The sequence below is a fragment of the Palaemon carinicauda genome, chromosome 5, assembly GCF_036898095.1.
Source record: "Palaemon carinicauda isolate YSFRI2023 chromosome 5, ASM3689809v2, whole genome shotgun sequence".
In the NCBI taxonomy this organism is placed as follows: Eukaryota; Metazoa; Arthropoda; class Malacostraca; order Decapoda; family Palaemonidae; genus Palaemon; species Palaemon carinicauda.
Window position 1 is genome coordinate 104,610,153 of NC_090729.1, and position 19,447 is coordinate 104,629,599.

A 19,447-nucleotide genomic window follows, 5' to 3' on the forward strand; every position below is an offset into this window, starting at 1 on the left:
CTTTCTCTCCGTTCTTTTGATTACTTCTTTTATTCTCCCATCTCTTCCTCTTGGTCATGAACTTGTTGACGACTTTGGCTTGTATGACATTGGTTTTGACTGCTTCTTTGGGTTTAGCACAGGGTGGGATGAATGGCATACCATCTCAACCTGTACAAATTTAGATGCCATCACCCCCTCTGGCAGACCTCATTGGGTGCAGACCAAGTCTGTTAAGAGTCGGGCTCCAGTGATCTGGTTTTAAGTCGCCCATATTTGCGGGTAATGGGTGACGCCAGGCATTGGAGTCGTCGGTGGGAGGGGCTAACTACCCCCACTGACCAATGTAAACCCACCTTAAGAGAGGCAGCCCCTCTCTAATAGAGGACTGGCCCCCGCTGAAGCCTTTTCTCGTGTTGGGCCCCATGGGATAGGAGGACTGACAACCTTCAATAAGAGGTGTGATAACCCGGCTTGCTGCTACTTCAAAAACTAACCCCTCTGTTGACGACCTGGAAACTCTAAAGGACCATTCTACTAATGTTAAAAAACAAAGTAATTTGGATGACATGGAGAATTTGCGAATCCTTCATGTCACTCAGATTCCCATAGAAACCAATTATGATGTGCTGTACAAATCATATCAATGTTATTGTCACATCAAGGAAATTAGAATGAGGCGTGAAGGTGACAAATGGGGTTCATGGATATCATTTGATAAGCATGATGAAGCATTCAATACAATCAGTGATATCGTGAATATTAAAATCATTAATTTGAACTTCAAGGGTGCTCTTTGCAATCGGGTACCTAAGGATCTAGATTTATACAAACCTGCAGATTGGATTGATAAAGGTATTGAGGTAATTGTACCCTCCCAAAGAAAGCCTAAACCACCAAAATGGCTTGTTGCTCAGTCAAAAGCGAGTACTGGAAATTACTTTGGGATATGTAAATTTCTTCAAAAGAAAGTAGGTACCATCACACCAGGAGATATATCCCGGTTTGAAAAGAACAGTTTCCTTACAAGTGCCAAATCAGAAATACAATCTGTTATACTTTGCAATTTAAATACAGAGAATGATGACATAAAGCTGGATGTGAAACCCCATCTAAACTTCAGTTATGGAAGGGGAGTAGTTTTTAATAGAGACTTATATGAGTTTACAGAAGAGGAGATATTGGCCATGTGTCTTTTAACTGTGTGAAAAGTGCATAAAGTCCCTGGAACATCAATGATTATCCTGACTTTCCAGGATGCTGATGTGCCTTTCCACATTTACATAGAAAATGAACGAAATATAGTTTGAACTTTTAAGCAGAAGCCGCTGCAATGTTTTAATTGCTTTAGATATGGGCATCCATCTAAAGTTTGCAAGAACGATAAAATATATTGTACTTGCGCCAATGTTTACCATGGAGAATGTACACTAGAGGCCAATTGTATAAACTGCAATTTGAATCATAAATCTACTGATAGAAGTTGCCCGCAATATAACTTGGAAGAGGTTGCTCTCAATAAATCCAGTATCGAATACATAAGTGTGGGGCATGCTAAGAGACTTGAGTAAATCAGTAAGTTATGCAAAGGTATTGAAATCAGGAGGAAAAATAAGGAAGGAGACATCCAACCCACCTATTACTGCCTGTATTCCCCAGAAAAGAAATTCGCCATCTTCTGACAGAATTATAGAGTATAAGGCAAGAAAAGTACGTAAGGCTTTGCTCACCTCTAATAAACCTTTGTCCCCCACTACAAAGGAAAATACTAACATCTCTCAGGCTATATCTATGCCTGATGTGATGGAGGTTCCACATAAAACCGAGTTATCAGCTGCACTTGTAGTGGTGAAAACACCAAAACCTAACAAATCACCATCTGTCAATAGGAAAAGAGAGAGACCTCCATCTCTCTCTAACCCCCATCCATTAAGAACACCAAAGTTATGACATCAAATAGATATGATGCTCTGCCAGTTGATATTTCAGATCAACAGGAAAACTTCTTGAATCAATCAAAGATTCAAGTTGAGGTCCACCATCCCTCACCAGAATTAGGTAAGAAGAACACTGAAAATGCTAATATAAAACCTAACTTATCAAGACCCACACTTAAGAAGCCTATAGAAAATATTGTCAAATCAAAAACTGTCAATGGGAAATAATACATAGTTTTTTTCATCCATTTTGCAATGGAATTATCAGGGTTTGAGGGCCAAATATGAAGAACTTAAGCTGTTAATTCACGAGCATTCCCCCATAATTGTATGTCTACAGGAGAGCAAGCTTGATGGTAATACAACCTTTTCCTTGCGAATATATTAGCTATAGGACACCTTATGATCACGGAGTAGGGAGCCATGGCGGAAGTCTCACATACGTTCGTCGAGATGTTCCCCAAATACCTTTATCTGTCCGTACCTCTCTGCAGGCAGTGGTTGTACAGATTGCTATAGGGAGAAAATATACAATCTGTTCTCTGTACTTGCCTCCAAATGATAACATATCGTATGATGATTTAGTAGAGGTGATTCAACAGCTCCCTCAACCTTTTGTTTTACTTGGGAGATTTGAATGTAGACATCCTTTGTAGTGTGATGTTTTAGCAAACACCATGGGCAATATTATATCATCAATTGTGGAAAACGAGGATGTAGGACTCCTTGATACAGGAGAGCCCACACACTTCTATGTTCAGACAGGTACCTTGTCCTGCATTGACCTTTCAATTGCAAGGTCTAACTGCCTCCTTGATTTTTTTTTTGGACATTAGATGATTGGCATACTAGTGATCATGCACTAATCATTATAAACACCAACAAATGTCCGCCTTTACAAAGATCTCCACGATGGAATATAGATAAGGCGGACTGGGATAAATTTTGTGAGCTAAGTGAAATTGAAGGAAAGGCAGAAAAGTTTAGAAATAATCATGATGCCATAGACTTTTTGAATGGAACCCTTCATACAGCAGGAGTCAATTCAGTTCCCAAAACCACAGGGTTATTCAAACGACGACCAGTCCCTTGGTGGTCTTCAGAAATAACTGCCCTGCACAGAGCCACAAGAAGGTCTTTAACTCGACTGCGCAGACACCGCACTGAGGGCAATTTGATTATATACAAGAAAAGTAGAGCACAGTTCCATCGTGCCATGAAGGAAGCTAGACGCCAGTCATAGGTGTCATTTGTTTCTTCCATTAACAGAAGAACACCACTATCTGCTGCGTGGAAGAAAATAAAAAAGATTGCCGGCAAATTTGCCCCGAACCCACCACCAGTGTTGAAGGTGAACGGTCAGTATTTGACTGAAGCAAATGATGTCAGCAATGCCCTGGTTGAACATTTTTCAAATGTATCGTGCAATTGTGGAGGAGCTCCTGGTCACCAGTATAGGATCAACGAGGAAAAGAAAATGTTAAATTTTGTAACAAGAAGGGAAGAGTCATATAATTCTTTTACTGAAATATAATTTGATTACGCTCTTACTAATTGTAAGGATACAGCCCCTGGACCCGACGAAATTCCTTATGGAATGATTAAACATGTACATTTTAATACAAAGTTATTTTAAGCATTATTAATAGAATATGGCATGGTCATAGTTATCCAAGTGTTTGGGAACTAGCCATTATTTTAGCCTTTTTAAAACCTGGTAAGGACAAGTTTTTAGCAGCTAACTACCGACCTATTGCATTAACATCTTGTTTATGCAAAATCATGGAGAAGATGGTAAATGCAAGACTGATTTGGTACCTTGAAAAGAAGGGTATTTTATCACTGATTCAATGTGGATTCAGAAAAATGCACTCAACGACTAATGTGTTGATACGACTTGAGTCCTCTATTTGTGAAGTGTTTGCTTCCAAACAGCACCATATGACTTTCTTTTTTTTTTGACCTTGAAAAGGCATATGATACCATATGGAGAAACGGTATACTTGAAACAATTCATGAATTAGGTTTAAAAGGAGAACTACCTCTATTTATTCAGTCATTTCTTTCACATAGAGTTTTTTAAGTGAGAGTGGGGGAAACTCTATCAGCAAGTTAATATCAGTCATTCCCAGGGATGTTCTCTCAACATTATTTGTGGATGATCTTTCAATATCATTTGCTGGAGCTAGAATGGCAATGGTTGAGAGAAAAATACAACTCTCTATTGAAAAAATTATCCAGTAGGCTGATATGAGTGGATTAAAGTTCTCGACAAGTAAAACTACTATTGTATATTTCTGTCGTATCCGGGGAGTACATCCATAACCGGATATATACATTAAAGGTCAACGTATCCCTTGTGTTAGTGAAGCTAAATTTTTACATTTGATATTTGATTGTAGGCTTATGTGGGTGTCTCACTTAAAAGCGTTAAATTCTAAATGTCTTGAGGCTCTGAATCTTTTAAAAATATTGTCCCATACAGCCAGACCGCAATAGTATTTTAAAATTATACAAGGCCTTGATTTTTTTCCAAAATTAGTTATGGATGTGAAATATACTCTTCAGCCACCCCAAGCCGATTAAAGATTTTACATTCAATACATCATGCTGGTATCAGATTGTCCACAGGAGCGTTTAGAACCTCGCCTATCCCAAGTCTCCTTGTTGATGCAGGGAGCTACCTCTAGACCTTTACCGAATTTCTGCTATTATTCGGTATTGGTTCAGATTTCAAAGACTCCCTAATTCTTCAGACTGCAAGCCTTGTAAGTCACTCAACATACTTTGAGTTGCACCCAAAATCTCCTCAACCTTATGGGTTTCGGGTGAAACAATTTTTAAACAGTCTTGATGTAATTGTAATTAAGGTACTTCCATTTTAATGCCTCCATGATATCTTTTTGTGAATATTTTATTAGAGTTAAGGAGAATATGACTTACTTAGAATCCAAGTCTCTTATTATGGAACATGTTGCAGAACATAGGGGATCGACTTTTATATATACATATGGCTCCAAATCTAATGCTGGCATTGGAATTGGAGTACATAGTAATGGTTTTAATTGTAGAGTTGCACTTCCTCTAACAGCTTCAATATATACTGCCGAACTGTATGGCATACTAACCGCTATTGAGAAAAAAGCGTTGGAAAAGGATGGTAATTTTACCATTTTTAGTGATGCAAGGAGTGTCCTTCAAGCTTTAGAAGTTTTTAATTCTAGCAACCCTCTAGTTTTAAAGATTTTAGAATGGCTTCTTATTATTGGATGGAGATGTATAATGGTTCTATTTTGTTGGGTTCCAGCACATATAGGTGTGTGTGTAAATGAGAAGGCAGATTCATTGGTGAAGAATGCAGCATCCTAGTTACTGCCAAGAAGGTATCCCATTCCCTGTAATGACTTCCTACCTAACATCAAGAAATTACTTTCAATAAAGGGCAAGATCAGTGGGATAGTCTAGATGGCAATAAAATGAGAGAGGTAACAAATGTCATATCTCCTTTGAGGTATGACATGATGCCCCGAAAATGGGAGATGTCTCTTTGTTGTGTCTGTATTGGTCACACTTGGTTGACACACGAGTTTCTGCTGAAGGGCCAACACCAACCGTATTGCGACGACTGTTTGGTACCTCTAACAGTGAGGCATTTGTTGACCGAATGCCCCAATTATAATAAACTCAAGGAATAGATATCTGTTTGAGGCTCGAGGTAGGATGGCAGGTTCATCCTTGCCAAGATTCTTGGACATGATGTGTCCTACTATGCAAGTGGCATTTTTAGATTTAGTTCAGAAGCAGGTCTTCTGAAAACTATTTAACTTTTATAATGACATTCAACTTTTATGGTTTTAATTCAATATTCTTTTATTTTTTTTATAGACTAAATGATATCGGCATCAATGACCTTAGATGTCAGGATGCCTGAAAATTTTAAATCAATCAATCAATCAACCTTCCTGTTCTTCTGCAATATCTAGGAACCCATTCTGTTATTAATGTCCATCAATCTGTCAATCTCATTATATATCCTGCCCATAACTAAAAAGAAATATTTGAGCGAATCGGATGAAATATAGTGGAAGGATTGGCCTAATCCAAGAACATTTTTGGAAAGATTTTGGGAGTGATTGGGTCAAAATTTGAGGCCAAGGTCATGAAAAGGTACCCTCTTAACGAGAGAATGCCTTGACATAGTGATGTGATTTCTTTATATTGTTGAAGAATTTATACTGGCAAGAGGGCTCTCAAACTGGAGGAAATTGCTCCCCCGGTTCGAAATTAAATTTCTCTCCCTTTAATCTATTTCTTTTGCTTAAAATTACTTCGACCTTCTACTAATTTTTTCAGCTTTCTTTTTTCTTGCTGTCCTAACTTAAGGAGTATTATTTCTCTTAAGTTTATATATATATATATATATATATATATATATATATATATTATTTTATTTGTTCATTTATTTATTCATTTACTTTTGTGTTGTTATTTAAATGGCTTGGATATTTCCACATTCGTTATTACTGCCTGCTTAGATGAATGGGATAAGGAATCACGGTTGGGAGGTATTTACATTTTAAACTTTATGAGAGAGTATTGGATGATCTCAGTCATCCCAAATATGGTTTGGACCTTTTTGGCGGAACTACTCTCAAGGGTTGGGTCAGCGGACTTTAGGGGGATCCAAATCCTTGAGGTGGGACTCTTGGCTTCTTGCCGGAAGCCCATCATTTCAGATATGGGGAGGATGATTCCATATTTCCTTGGTCTCATTCCTAACAGGCGGGTTTAGCTTATACCTTGCCTCTATACCTGTTTCTGTGCTATACTTTGTGTAGGGCATGAAGCGGACCATCTTAGAAGTATATTCTCATTGTGCCGATAGTGGTGAATGGAAATTTCCTTTCCAACTTATGATACTTTCTTAAAATTCTCAAGCAGGTAAACCAACAAAACAACCAACAAAAACCGAAAAGAAAATCCCTCCATTAACTATGGACCCTTCAAACACTGACCCCCCATCCCCTGGATATACTGACTCTCCCCTCCCCCTGGGCACTCTTGACAATCTCTTGCTAATTTAATTAGGGAAAATTTTCTTGATGACCTCGGAACTGGAAAGGACCATTCTACTAATATCAGATGCTGAAGCCTTGGCAAGGATGGGGCTGAAGGATTAGCAACTGGGCTCTAATGAAGGGTTGAGACTTCTTTTCCACTGGACCTAGGTGCCCAATTGATGATCCAACTAAATTACTCAGCACTTTCTCTCCTTTCATTTGATTTCATTTGATTACTTTTTTTATTCTCCCATCTCTTCCTCTTGGATATGAACTTGTTGATGACTTTAGCTTGTATGATTGGTTTGATTACTTCTTTGGATTTGGCACAGGGTGGGATGGATGGCATACCATCTCAACCTGTACAAATTTAGACGCTATCACTCTCTGGCAGCCCCATTGGGTGCAGACTTAGTCTGTTAAGAGTTGGGCTCCCGTGATCAGGTTTGAAGTCGCCCATATTTGGTGGTAATGGGTGATGCCAGCCATTGGAGTTATCAGTGGGACCCCCCAGATGCTGAAGCCGTGTCAAGGATGGGGGGCTTATGGATTAGCAGCTGGGCTCTAATGAACAGTGGGAACTGCTTTCCCAAAAGACCTCGGTGCCCAATTGTTGATCCAACGAAATCAGTCAGCACTCTCTCTTTTCCTTTTGGTTATTTCTTTTAATATCCTATCTCTTCCTTTTGGGCTGTAACTTGTTGACGACTTTTGCTTGTTTGATTATACTTTGGTTGCTGCTTTGGATTTGGCACAGTGTGGAATGGACGCCCTTCCATCTCAACCTGTACCAATTTAGACGCCATCACCATATGGCAGACCCCATTGGGTGCAGACCAAGTCTGTTAAGAGTTGGGCTCCAGTGATCCGGTTGTAAGTCACCTATATTTGCGGGTAATGGGTGACGTCAGGCATTGGAGTCGCCGGAAGGAGCATCTAACCGCCCCCACTGACCAGTGTATGCCCACCTTAAGAGAGGCAGCCCCGCTCTAATAGAGGACTGGTCCCCGCTGAAACCTCTTTTCGTGTTGGCCACATGGGATAGGAGGACTGTCATCATCCGATAAGAGGTGGATAACCCGGCTTGCTCTTTAAAAAAAAACCAACCCCTCTGTTGACGACCTGGAAAATACAGACATGGACCTCAGTACAGACAGCTCCAACTCGGGTTCTAATATCGTAACATTAGAACCTTACTCACGTCATATGAAGAATGATAAGAAAACACTATAGAAGAGAGAGAAAGTGAGAAATGATGACAGTACAGAAAATTATAGAAAAGTAGAAGTAATACCTGGTCACTATGAAGTAGTGAATTATGAGAATTTTTTTTTATTTTGGAATTTGAAAATGAAAGACATGAACGTGTAAATGTTTTTAAAGCTAACAGGGAAATAGTTGTTATATGTGGAGGGCAGCCAAAAATTTTTCCCCAGGGAAATAGAAGTCTCTTGATAGAGACACTATCCCCAATACAAGGCGAACATTGAAAACACTCACAACATTGGATGGTCATAGTGTCAAATGCAATTTGCACCCCACTTTCAATCAGAGTAGAGGTGTGATATATGCTGCAGAATTGCTGGACATAGAGGAAAAAGAAATTGAGGATGAACTGAGGAGTCAAGGAGTAGTAAAAGTAGTCAGAATGAGAAAGTTGGAGAACAACGTATTCCTCTTGCTATTTTTATTGTAACATTTGATCAATGCAGATTACCAAATGTTATTAAAGCTGGTTGGCTATCTTTGAAGGTAAAACCATATATCCCTTCACCATTGCGATGTTATCATTGCCAAATGAATGGCCATTTAAGCCAGAAATGCAAAGAAAACTAAATAATAATCCAGCTGTTTGTGCCAAATGTGGAAAAAATAGTCATGGAGTATGTATAGAAAATCCAAATTGCATACATTATGGGGAAGCACACCCAGCTACATCTAAAAGTCGTGTTACGTTCATTTTTGAAAAAGAAATTCATGCCATTAGGACCATGAAAAGTGCTACTTTTAGAGAGGCTCGTAAAAGAGCTCTTGAAAAGCAGATAAGACCAGGGCACTCATTTTCAGTGGTTCTGAAGAAAAACTTGCCAAAGCACACGGACCAAAATTATATTCCCACTTCTAAGATAAAGAAACAAATGAAAGTAGTTGAAGAGGTTGAAAGTCCCATTGAAAATCTATTTCCAGAAATTGTAGAAAAATCAAAAGAGATATTTAAAGATCTGAAAGGTATTCAAAAGCCATCTACTCCCATTCTAAATAATAGTACAAACCTCTCTCAGGCCTTATCCTGGCCTGATCTGATGGAGGTTCCACTTGAAACCAATTTACCTGGTGAGCCTGTAGTAGGGAAAGTGCAAAAACCATGCAGCTCACAACCTTTTAATCCAAAAAGAGGGAGACCTCCATCTCTCTCGCCTCCTACCATTAGAAACATTAAAGTTACGACTTCAAATAAGTATCATGTCTTGTCTTCTGATGTTTCTGATCAACTGGATGGTAAATTGAATAAATCAGAAATTCAAGTTGAGGTCCACCATCCTCCTCAACAATTAGATCTAAAGGACAAAGAAAAAGACGAGCACAAAACCCAATATATCGAGATCCTCTCTAGAGATACCACCGGGAAATATTGTTAGATCAAATACTGCCAATGGGAAGTCTTCATCCAAGGTGTCTTCCAAAAAATAAACCATAGTTTTCCCTCCATTCTGCAATGGAATTGCCAGGGTTTAATGGCGAAATATGAGGAACTTGCGCTTCTCATACGTGAGCACTCCCCTATAACTGTGTCTACTGTAGAGCAAGCTCGATGCTAACACTCCTTGTCCTCAAGAGTATGTTACCTATAGGACAACCATATGATCAACGAGCTGGGAGCCAGGGGGAAGTCTTATATACGTTTGTCGGGATGCTCCCCAAATATCTTTGTCTATCTGCTCCCCTCTGCAGGCAGTGGTTGTACAGATTTATATAGGGAAAAAATACACAATCTGTTCTCTTTACTTGCCTCCAAATGATAAGATCTCATAAGATAATATAGTAGAGGTGATTAAACAACTCCCACAACCTTTTCTTTTACTAGGAGATCTTAATAGTAGACATTCTTTGTGGGGTTATGTTTTAGCAAACACGAGGGGAAATATCATATTATGAATTGTGGAAAACGAAGGTGTGGGACTCCTTAATACAGGAGAGCCCACACACTTTCATGTCCAAACATGTACCTTATGTATTGACCTATGAATCGTAAGCTCTATTTGCCTTCTCGATTTCGATTGGAGGACATTAGATGATTGGCATACTAGTGATCATGCACCAATCATTTTAAACACCAACCATGGTCTACCTTTACAGAGTTCGCGACGATGGAATCTTGACAAGGCGGACTGGGATAAATTTTGTGAGCTAAGCAAAATTGAGGGGGATGCAGAACAGGCTGAAAATATTGATGATGTCATACTTACTGAATGGAACCCTCCATACAGCAGGAGTCAATTCAATTCCCAAAACCACGGGGTTATTCAGATGACGACCAGTCTCGTGGTGGTCTTCAGAACTAACTGCCCTGCACAGAGCCACAAGAAGATCTCTAACACGATTGCATAGACGTCGAACTGATGAGAATTTAATTATATACAAGACATGTACAGCACAGTTCTGTCGTGCCATGAAAGAAGCAAGGTGCCAGTCATGGATGCCTATTGTTTCCTACATTAACAGTAGAACACCTCCATCTTCTGTGTGAAGGAAAGTAAAAATGATAGGTGGCAAATTCACCCCCAACCCACCGCCAGTGTTGAGGGTGATTGGTCAGTATGTAACTGAAGCAAATGATGTTAGCAATGCCATGGCTGCCCATTTTTCAAATGTATAATTCAAGTGTGAAGGAGCTCCTGGTCACTAGTATAGGGGCAACAAAGAAAAGAAAATGTTAAATTTTGTAACAGGAAGGGAAGAGTCATAAAATTCTCCTTTAACTGAAAGAGAATTTGTTTCTGCTCTTACTAATTGTACTGATACAGCCCCTGGACCCGATGGAATTCCATATGCAATGATTAAACACGTACATTTTAATACAAAGTTATTTATTTTAAGCATTATCAATAGAATATGGCATGATCATAGTTACCCTAGTGTTTGGGAACTAACCATTATTTTAGCCTTTTTAAAATCCAGTAAGGACAAGTTTTTTGCAGCAAACTGTCGTCCAATTGCATTGACATCTTGTTTATGTAAAATCATGGAGAAGATGGTCAATGCAAGGCTGATGAGGTACCTTGAAAAGAAAGGTATTTTATCACTGATTCAATGTGGATTCAGAAAAATGTACTCAACGACTGATGTGTTGATACGACTTTAGTCTTCTATTTGTGAAGCCTTTGCTTCCAAACAGCACCATGTGACAGTCTTTTTTTACCTTGAAAAGGCATATGATACTACATGGAGATATGGTATACTTAAAACCATATATGAAATGGGATTAAGAGGAGAGCTACCACTGTTTATCCAATCATTTCTGTCACATAGAGTTTTTCAAGTGAGAGTTTGGGGAAACGCAATCAGAGAGTAAATATCAGCAAGAGGGAGTTCCTCAGGGTAGTATGCTGATTTTAACCCTGTTTGTACTAGTAATTAATGGGATATTCTCAGTCATTCCCCGGGTCGTTCTCTCAACACTATTTGTGGATGATCTCTTCTTATTATTTGCTGGTGCTAGAATGGCAATGGTTGAGTGAAAACCACAACTTGTAATTGACAAAATTATTCAGTGGGCTGATATGAATGGGTTTGAGATTTCAACAAGCAAAACTACTATACTTCATTTCTGTCGTATCCGGGGAGTACATCCAGACCGGATATATACAGATTACATTTGTAGGGGAAGCTAAAGTTTTAGGATTGATTTTGTTTGTAGGTTGTAATAGGTTCCACATTTAAAGGTATTAAAAGCTAAATGTCTTGAGGCTCTGAATCTTTTAAAAGTATTGTCCCATACATCATTGGGGGCAGACCGTAAAACTATTTAAAAATTATTCAAGGCCTTAATTTTTTCCAAAATTAGTTATGGATGTGAAATATTCTCCTCAGCCACCCCAACCCGATTAAAGATATTAGATTCAATACATCATGCTGGTATAAGATTTCCACTGGAGTGTTTAGAACCTCACATATCCCAAGTCTCCTTGTTGATGCTGGAGAGTTACCTCTAGACCATTACTGCATGTCTTCCATTATTCGGTATTGGTTCAGGTTACAAAGACTCCCCAACTCGTTAGCTTTTCAGACTGCAAGCCTTGAAAGGCACGCAACATACTTTGAGTTGCACCCAAAATCTCCTCAACCTTATGACCTTCGAGTAAAACAATTATTAAACAGTTTTGAATAAAATTAGAGGTAAGGTACCTTCATTTAAGATACCATTAACTCTCCGTGGAAGTTACCAAGTTACCAGAGATATCTTGCTGTAAATATTTTATTGGTGTTAAAAAACATGATTGAATCAGCAGCCAGGTCTCTTTTTATGGAACATGTTGAAGAACATAGGGAATCAACTTTTATCTATACTGATGACTCCAAATCTCATGCTGTCGTTGGATTTGGAGCATATAGTAGTTCTTTTAACTTCCTCCAATATCTTCCATGTTTACTGCTGATTTATATGGCATGCTAACTGCTATTGAGAAAATAGCGTTAAAAGAAGATGGAATTTTACAATTTATAGTGATTCAAGAAGTGTCCTTCAAGCTTTAGAAGGTTATAGTTCTAGTAATCTTTTAGTTTTATAGATTTTAGAGTGGCTTTTAATTATTGGCCTAAAAGGTATAGCAGTTCGATTTTGCTGAGTTCCGTCACATGTAGATGTCTCTGGAAATGAAGAGGCAGATTCACTGGCAGAGAGTGGTGCAACCGAGTGGCTACCAAGAAGGTCTTCCATTCTTTGTAATGATTATTTACCATCAATTAAGAATTTTATTTATAACAATTGGCAACAGCATTGTGATAGTTTAAGCAAAAATAAGATGAGGGAAATTGCGGTTGGTATATCCCCTCGGAGGTATAATGGGATACTACTCTTTGTCGTCTCGGCATTGGTCACTCCTGGATGACAGAAGAGTTTCAGCTGGCTGGCCAATACCAACCATATTGTGACGACTGTTTGATACCCTTGACAAACTGAATGCCCCACTTATAGCACAGAAAGGAATAGATATCTGTTTGAGGCTCGTGGTGAAGATGGAAGGTTCATCCTTGCCGAGATACTTGGACACGATTTGTCGTACTATGCCAGTGGCATTTTTAAATCTATATCAGAAGCAGGTCTTCTTAACTCTATTAACTTTTATATCATATTAACTTTTAGTGGAATTTTTAGATTCATTTCTGAAGCAGGTCTTCTTAATGCTATTTAACTTTTATAACACATTTACTTCTCTGGTTATAATTGAATATTCTTTTAATCTTTATTTATAATAAACGATATCTGCGTCAATGACCTTCGATGTCAGGATGCCAGAGAACTTCAAATAAATCAATCAATCTAAATATGCCATAACTCGGATGAAAAGCCCATGGCTTTCATCTCGGGTAGCATCATTGCCAGAGTTAGTGGAGGAATCCCGTGCTAGAAAGCTATTTAATGCGCTTGCCATAATGGAAGTGCTTAATCCTAATGTCTAATCCTTTAGTTTTAAAGATTTAAGAGTGGCTTTTAATTCGCATGAAAGGTATAATATTTTGTTTTTGTTGGGGTTCGGCACACACAGGTGTGTCTGGAAATGAGAAGGCTTATTCGCTGGCAAAAAATGCTGCAGCTGAGTTGCTACCAAGAACGTATCCCATTCTTTGTAATGATTTTTTACCTACAATTAAGAATTTTATTTATAATAATCGGCAACAACATTGGGATAGTTTAGTTGAAAATAAGATTAGAGAAATTAGTAAACCCTTGGCGATATTATGGGATGCCCTGAAAGTGGGAGACTACTCGCGTCGTCTCTGCATTGGTTACACTTGTATGACATTAGTTTTTGCTGGCTGGCCAACATCAACCATATTGCGACGATTGTTTGGTACCATTAACAGTGAGGTATTTGTTAACTGAATGCCTCGCATAGAGTAGTGAGAGAAATAGATGTGTGTTTGATGCACGAGGTAAGCATGGCAGGGTCATCCTTGCCAAGATTTTTGGACATGATATGTCCTATCATGCGAGTGGTATTTTTAGCTTTTTTTCAGAAGCAGGTCTTCTTAAAGATATTTAAATTTTGAAATGACATCTTTTCTTTTTGGGGTTTAATTGAATATTCTTTTATTTTTTTATTTTACAATTAACATCATCAGCGTCAATGACCTTAGATGTCAGGATGCCAGAAAACCTCAAATCAATCAATCAATCAATCAATCTCTAGCTTTCAATAAAAAAAGGGGTCATTGTTGACTGAATGCCCCAGTTATAGTAGTGAAAGAAATAGATATCTGTTTGAGGCTCGAGGTTAGGATGGCAGGTTCATCCTTCCTAAGAGCCTTGGACATGATGTGTCCTACCATGCTAGTGGTATTTTTAGCTTTATATCAGAAGCAGGTCTTCTGAAAGATATTTAACTTTTAAAATGACATCGTTACTTTTATGGATTAAATATTCTTTTATTTATTTTTTTATTTTTATTTACAATAAACCATATCAACGTCAATGACCTTAGATGTCAGGATGCCAGAAAACCCCAAATCAATGAATCAATAAACATCGGATGATTGCAACATTTCTTGACCCCAAGCTATTGGTGTATTTATAAAATTATAACTGTGTTGATGTATTATCGTAATTTTTTTGCACCTTGATAACTTTTCACGACACAAATGTGGCTTTGAATTTTCAGAGCAATACTTAAGTGAATTAATTTATAATTGTTTAATTTAGTTTATCATAATTTTGAAGTAGTCAGTCGTGTAGTCTTATTTTTAAAATCTTGGCCCGTTTACTTAACCTATAGTTCTGCACGTTGATGAACTAAAGTAATAAAAACAATTCTAATTTTATGCTGACAATATCTTGTACTGATTTTACAAGTAAAATTGGACAATTTAATCAACTAATGTAAAATGATGCCGCTGTGCATGACTAACTTGAATAAAAAAAATTTTTAAAGTTTTCAGGAATTTATATGAGCAATTCAGGTTTCTATGCAGTTATGTAGGTAAATTTTTTTTTATAACATTTGATGATGATATTGTAATGAGGCTCAATGCACATGGCAGTTCTGAAGAATCTTTATTAACAAATAATAGCCATTAATTACTAGCCTATTTGTAATTTCTTGTTTTATATATTTATTGCTGTTCAACTTCATGACGAACCATTTTAATTTTTTTTCAGCTGTGCCATACACTTCGGCAGAAAGCCTTACAGTATAGAGAGCATGAATTCTCTAGGGTTCAAACATTTATGCAACGTTTGCATGGTATTTTGCAGTTGAAAGAAGACTCTATTCTGTCAAAACTCTACAATTCCAGTAACCATCTTCAAGATGACTTGCTGAAGGAAGTAAGGAAAAAATTATATTCAGTTGTTTTATTTATCATAGGAAGTGACGATGTTCAGATTTGTAGTAGGTGCTCTGGACCCTTCACTTTGGCTAATTTCATGTTAGGCGATCTGCTTAAGAACTGATGACTGGTCTTTTGTTTTTGAAAGAATAGGACACAAATTCTGTACTTATATTTGAATGAAGTGTAAGTCACCTTATTTAGTAATTTAATACCAGAGAATCTTACACCAGCAATTATCCTCAATTAACCCTTTTGGCACGATTGAACATATTGAATTTCCGGCCATTTGTAATTCCGTTGAAACCATTGAATGTATTCTTTGTTTGGTATTATTGTATTTGTTTTAAATCGCGACAATTTTACGTAGTAGATTGTGGAGTTTCTTTTATGCTAGTGTGTTGGTGATTGAGATTGGCTCATGAATGCGGGGAAACATCATTGGTAATACACAAGGGACTCATCTGGCCTTGGATTTAATGTAAGTCTTGCACATGTCAACTTTATACTTAACTATGCCTGTCTGTCGATTGCATTATTATTTTAATATTTTTGGCTGAAAACATTCAGGTTCTGTTCTAAAATATATTGAATATTCTTCAAGCATAAAATCAGAATCCCTAAGGTTGTTTCTGATATCATACCAAGGGACAAAAGTATGACAGGGCTTCTGGATGTTTGGGATAGTAGTAGCAGTGTTCAAGTGAAAGTTAGCACAAGTAGTATTGGCAAAGAATTGCTTCTAAAGAAAAATTTCATGTAAATGCTGTGTGGAGAAAAAAAAAAAATTGCCGGCAAATTTACCAGTGTTGAAGGTGAACAGTCAGTATGTGATTGAAGCAAATGATGTCAGCAATGCCCTGGCCGAACATTTTTCAAATGTATCGTGCAAGTGTGAAGGATCTCCTGGTCACTAGTATAGGAGCAACGAGAAGAAAATTTTAAGTTTTGTTACAGGAAAGGAAGAGTCATATAATTCTCCTTTTACTGAAAGAGAATTTGATTCCGCTCCGACTCACTCTTACTAATTGTAACAGTACACCCGCTGGACCCGATGGAATTACCTATGCAATGATTAAACATGTACATTTTAATACAAAGTTATTTATTTTAAGCATTATTAATAGAATATGGCAAGATCATAGTTATCCAAGTGTTTGGGAACTAGCCATTATTTTAGCCTTTTTAAAACACGGTAAGGACAAGTTTTTAGCAGCAAACTGCCGACCTATTGCATTGACATCTTAGTGGGCTGATATGAATAGATTTAAGTTCTCGACAAGTAAAACTACTAGTGTCCATTTCTGTCATATCCAGGGAGTACATCCAGACCTGGATATATACATTGAAGTTCAACATATCCCATGTGTAAGTAAAGCTAAATTTTTAGGTTTGATATTTGATTGTAGGCTAACATGGGTTTCTCACTTAAAAGCATTAAAAGCTAAATATCTTGAGGCTCTGAATCTTATAAAAGTATTGTCCCATACATCCGGGGGAGGGGGGTTGCTTACGGCAATACTATTTTAAAATTATACAAGGCCTTGATTTTTTTCCAAAACTAGTTGTGGATGTGAAATATACTCTTCAGCCACCCCAAGTCAGTTAAAAATAATAGATTCAATACATCATGCCGGTATTAGAATGGCCACAGGAGCGTTTAGAAACTCACCTATCCCAAGTCTCCTTGTTGATGCTGGAGAGTTACTTCTAGACCTTTACCGATTGTTTTCTATTATTCGGTATTGGTTTAAAGACTCCCTAATTCTTTAGCCTTTCAGACTGCAAGCCTTGTAAGGAACTCAACATAATTTGAGTTGCACCCTCAACCTTATGGCTTTCGGGAGAAACATCAACTCCTCCATGGAAATTACCGCGCGGTATATTTTTATTGATACTTTTCTGGAGTTAGAAAGAATATGACTTAGAATCCAGGTCTCTTTTTATGGAACACGTTGTAGAACATAGGGGATCGACTTTTATACTGATGGCTCCAAATCTGATGCTGGTGTTGGATTTGGAGTACATGGTAATGATTTTAATTATAGAGTTGCACTTCCTCTAACAGCTTCCATATTTACTGCCGAACTGTATGGCATGCTAACCGCCATTGATAAAATAGGGTTGGGGAAGGAGAGTAATTTTACAATTTTTAATGATACAAGGAGTGTTCTTCAAGCTTAATAAGGTTTTAATTTTTGTAACCCACTAGTTTTAAAGATTTTAGAATGGCTTTTTATTATTGGACAGAGCTACAATGGTTAGATTTTGTTGGGTTCAAGCACATGTAGGTGTGTGTGGGAAGGAGAAGGCAAATTTACCGGTGAAGAATGCGGCATCCGAGTTTGTACCAAGAAGGTATCCCATTCCATGTATTGATTTTCTACCTAACATCAAGAAATTGTTTTGTAATAGTTGGCAACAGCACTGGGATAGTCTAGATGGCAATAAAATGAGAAAAGTAACAAATGTCATATTTCTTTGGCAGTATGACATGATGCCCCGAAAATGGGAGACGACTCTTTGTCGTCTCTGTCACACTCGATTGACACACGAGTTTCTGCTGAAGGGCAAACACCAACAGTATTGCGACGACAGTTTAGTACCTTTAACAGTGAAGCATTTGTTGACCGAATCCCAATTATAATAACTTAAGAATGAGGCTCGGGGTGAGGGTGGCAGGTTCATCCTTGCCAAGATTCTTGGACATAATGTGTCCTACTATGCGAGCGGCATTTTTAGATTTATTCCAGAAGCAGGTCTTCTGAAAACTATTTAACATCTATAATGACATTCATCTTTTATGGTTTTAATTGAAAATTTTATTTTTATATAAAATAAATGGTTTTGGCATCAATGACTTAAGATGTAGGGATGCGTGAAAGCTTTAAATCAATCAATCAATCACCACCAGTGTTGAAGTTGAATGGTCAGTATATGACTGAACCAAATGATTTTAGCTGATCATTTTTCAAATGTATCATGCAAGTGTGTAGCAGATCCTGGTCACCAGTAGAGGAGCGTTGAAGAAAAGAAAATTTTAAATTTTGCAACAGGAAGGGAAGAGTTGTATAATTCTCCTTTCACCAAAAGAGAATTTGATTCCGCACTTGCTGCTTGTAACAATACATCCCTTGGACCTAATGGAATTCCATATGCAATGATTAAACATGTACCTTTTGATACAAAGTTATTTATTTTAATCATTAATAATAGATTATGGTATGATCATAGTTATCCAAGTGTTTGGGAACTAGCCATTATTTTAGGCTTTTTAAAACCCAGTAAGGACAAGTTTTTAGTAGCAAACTACTGACCTATTGCATTGACATCTTGTTAATGTAAAATCATGGAGAAGATGGTCAATGCAAGACTGATGTGGTAACTAGAAAAGAAGGGTATTTTGTTACCTATTCAATGACAATTCAGAAAAATGCACTTAACGACTGATATGTTGATGCGACTTGAGTCCTCTATTCAGAAGTCTTTGCCTTCTAACAGCACCATATCATACTACATGGAGATATGGTGCACTTAAAACCATTCATGAATTGGGTGTATGATGAGAGCTACCACTGTTTATTCAGTCATTTCTTTCACATAGATTTTTTCAAGTGAGAGTGATGGAATTTCAGTTAGAGAGTAAATGTCAGGAAGAGTGAGTTCCTCAAGGGAGTGTGGTGAGTGTAGCCTTGTTTGCACTAGCAATTAATGGGATATCCGCAGTCCTAACCTGGGATGTTCTCTCAACACTATTTTTAGATGATCTCTCCATATCATTTGCTGAAGCTAGAATGGTAATGGTTGATAAAAAACTAGAACTCTCAATTGATAAAATTATCCACTGGGCTGAAATGGATGGATTTAAGTTCTCGACAAGTAAAACATTTGTTGTCCATTTCTGTTGTATCCGGGGAGTACATC

General features: G+C 37.6%; 1 protein-coding gene across 1 annotated transcript in view; it reads left to right on the forward strand.

Annotated features, from left to right (window-relative positions):
- Positions 1-19,447, forward strand: part of LOC137641382 (RING finger protein 17-like) — a 1,982,860-nt gene that overhangs the window by 873,874 nt on the left and 1,089,539 nt on the right. The window contains exon 9 of the mRNA XM_068373901.1: positions 15,354-15,521. Coding sequence (XP_068230002.1) covers positions 15,354-15,521 — 168 coding nt within the window. The remainder of the gene's footprint in view (positions 1-15,353; positions 15,522-19,447) is intronic.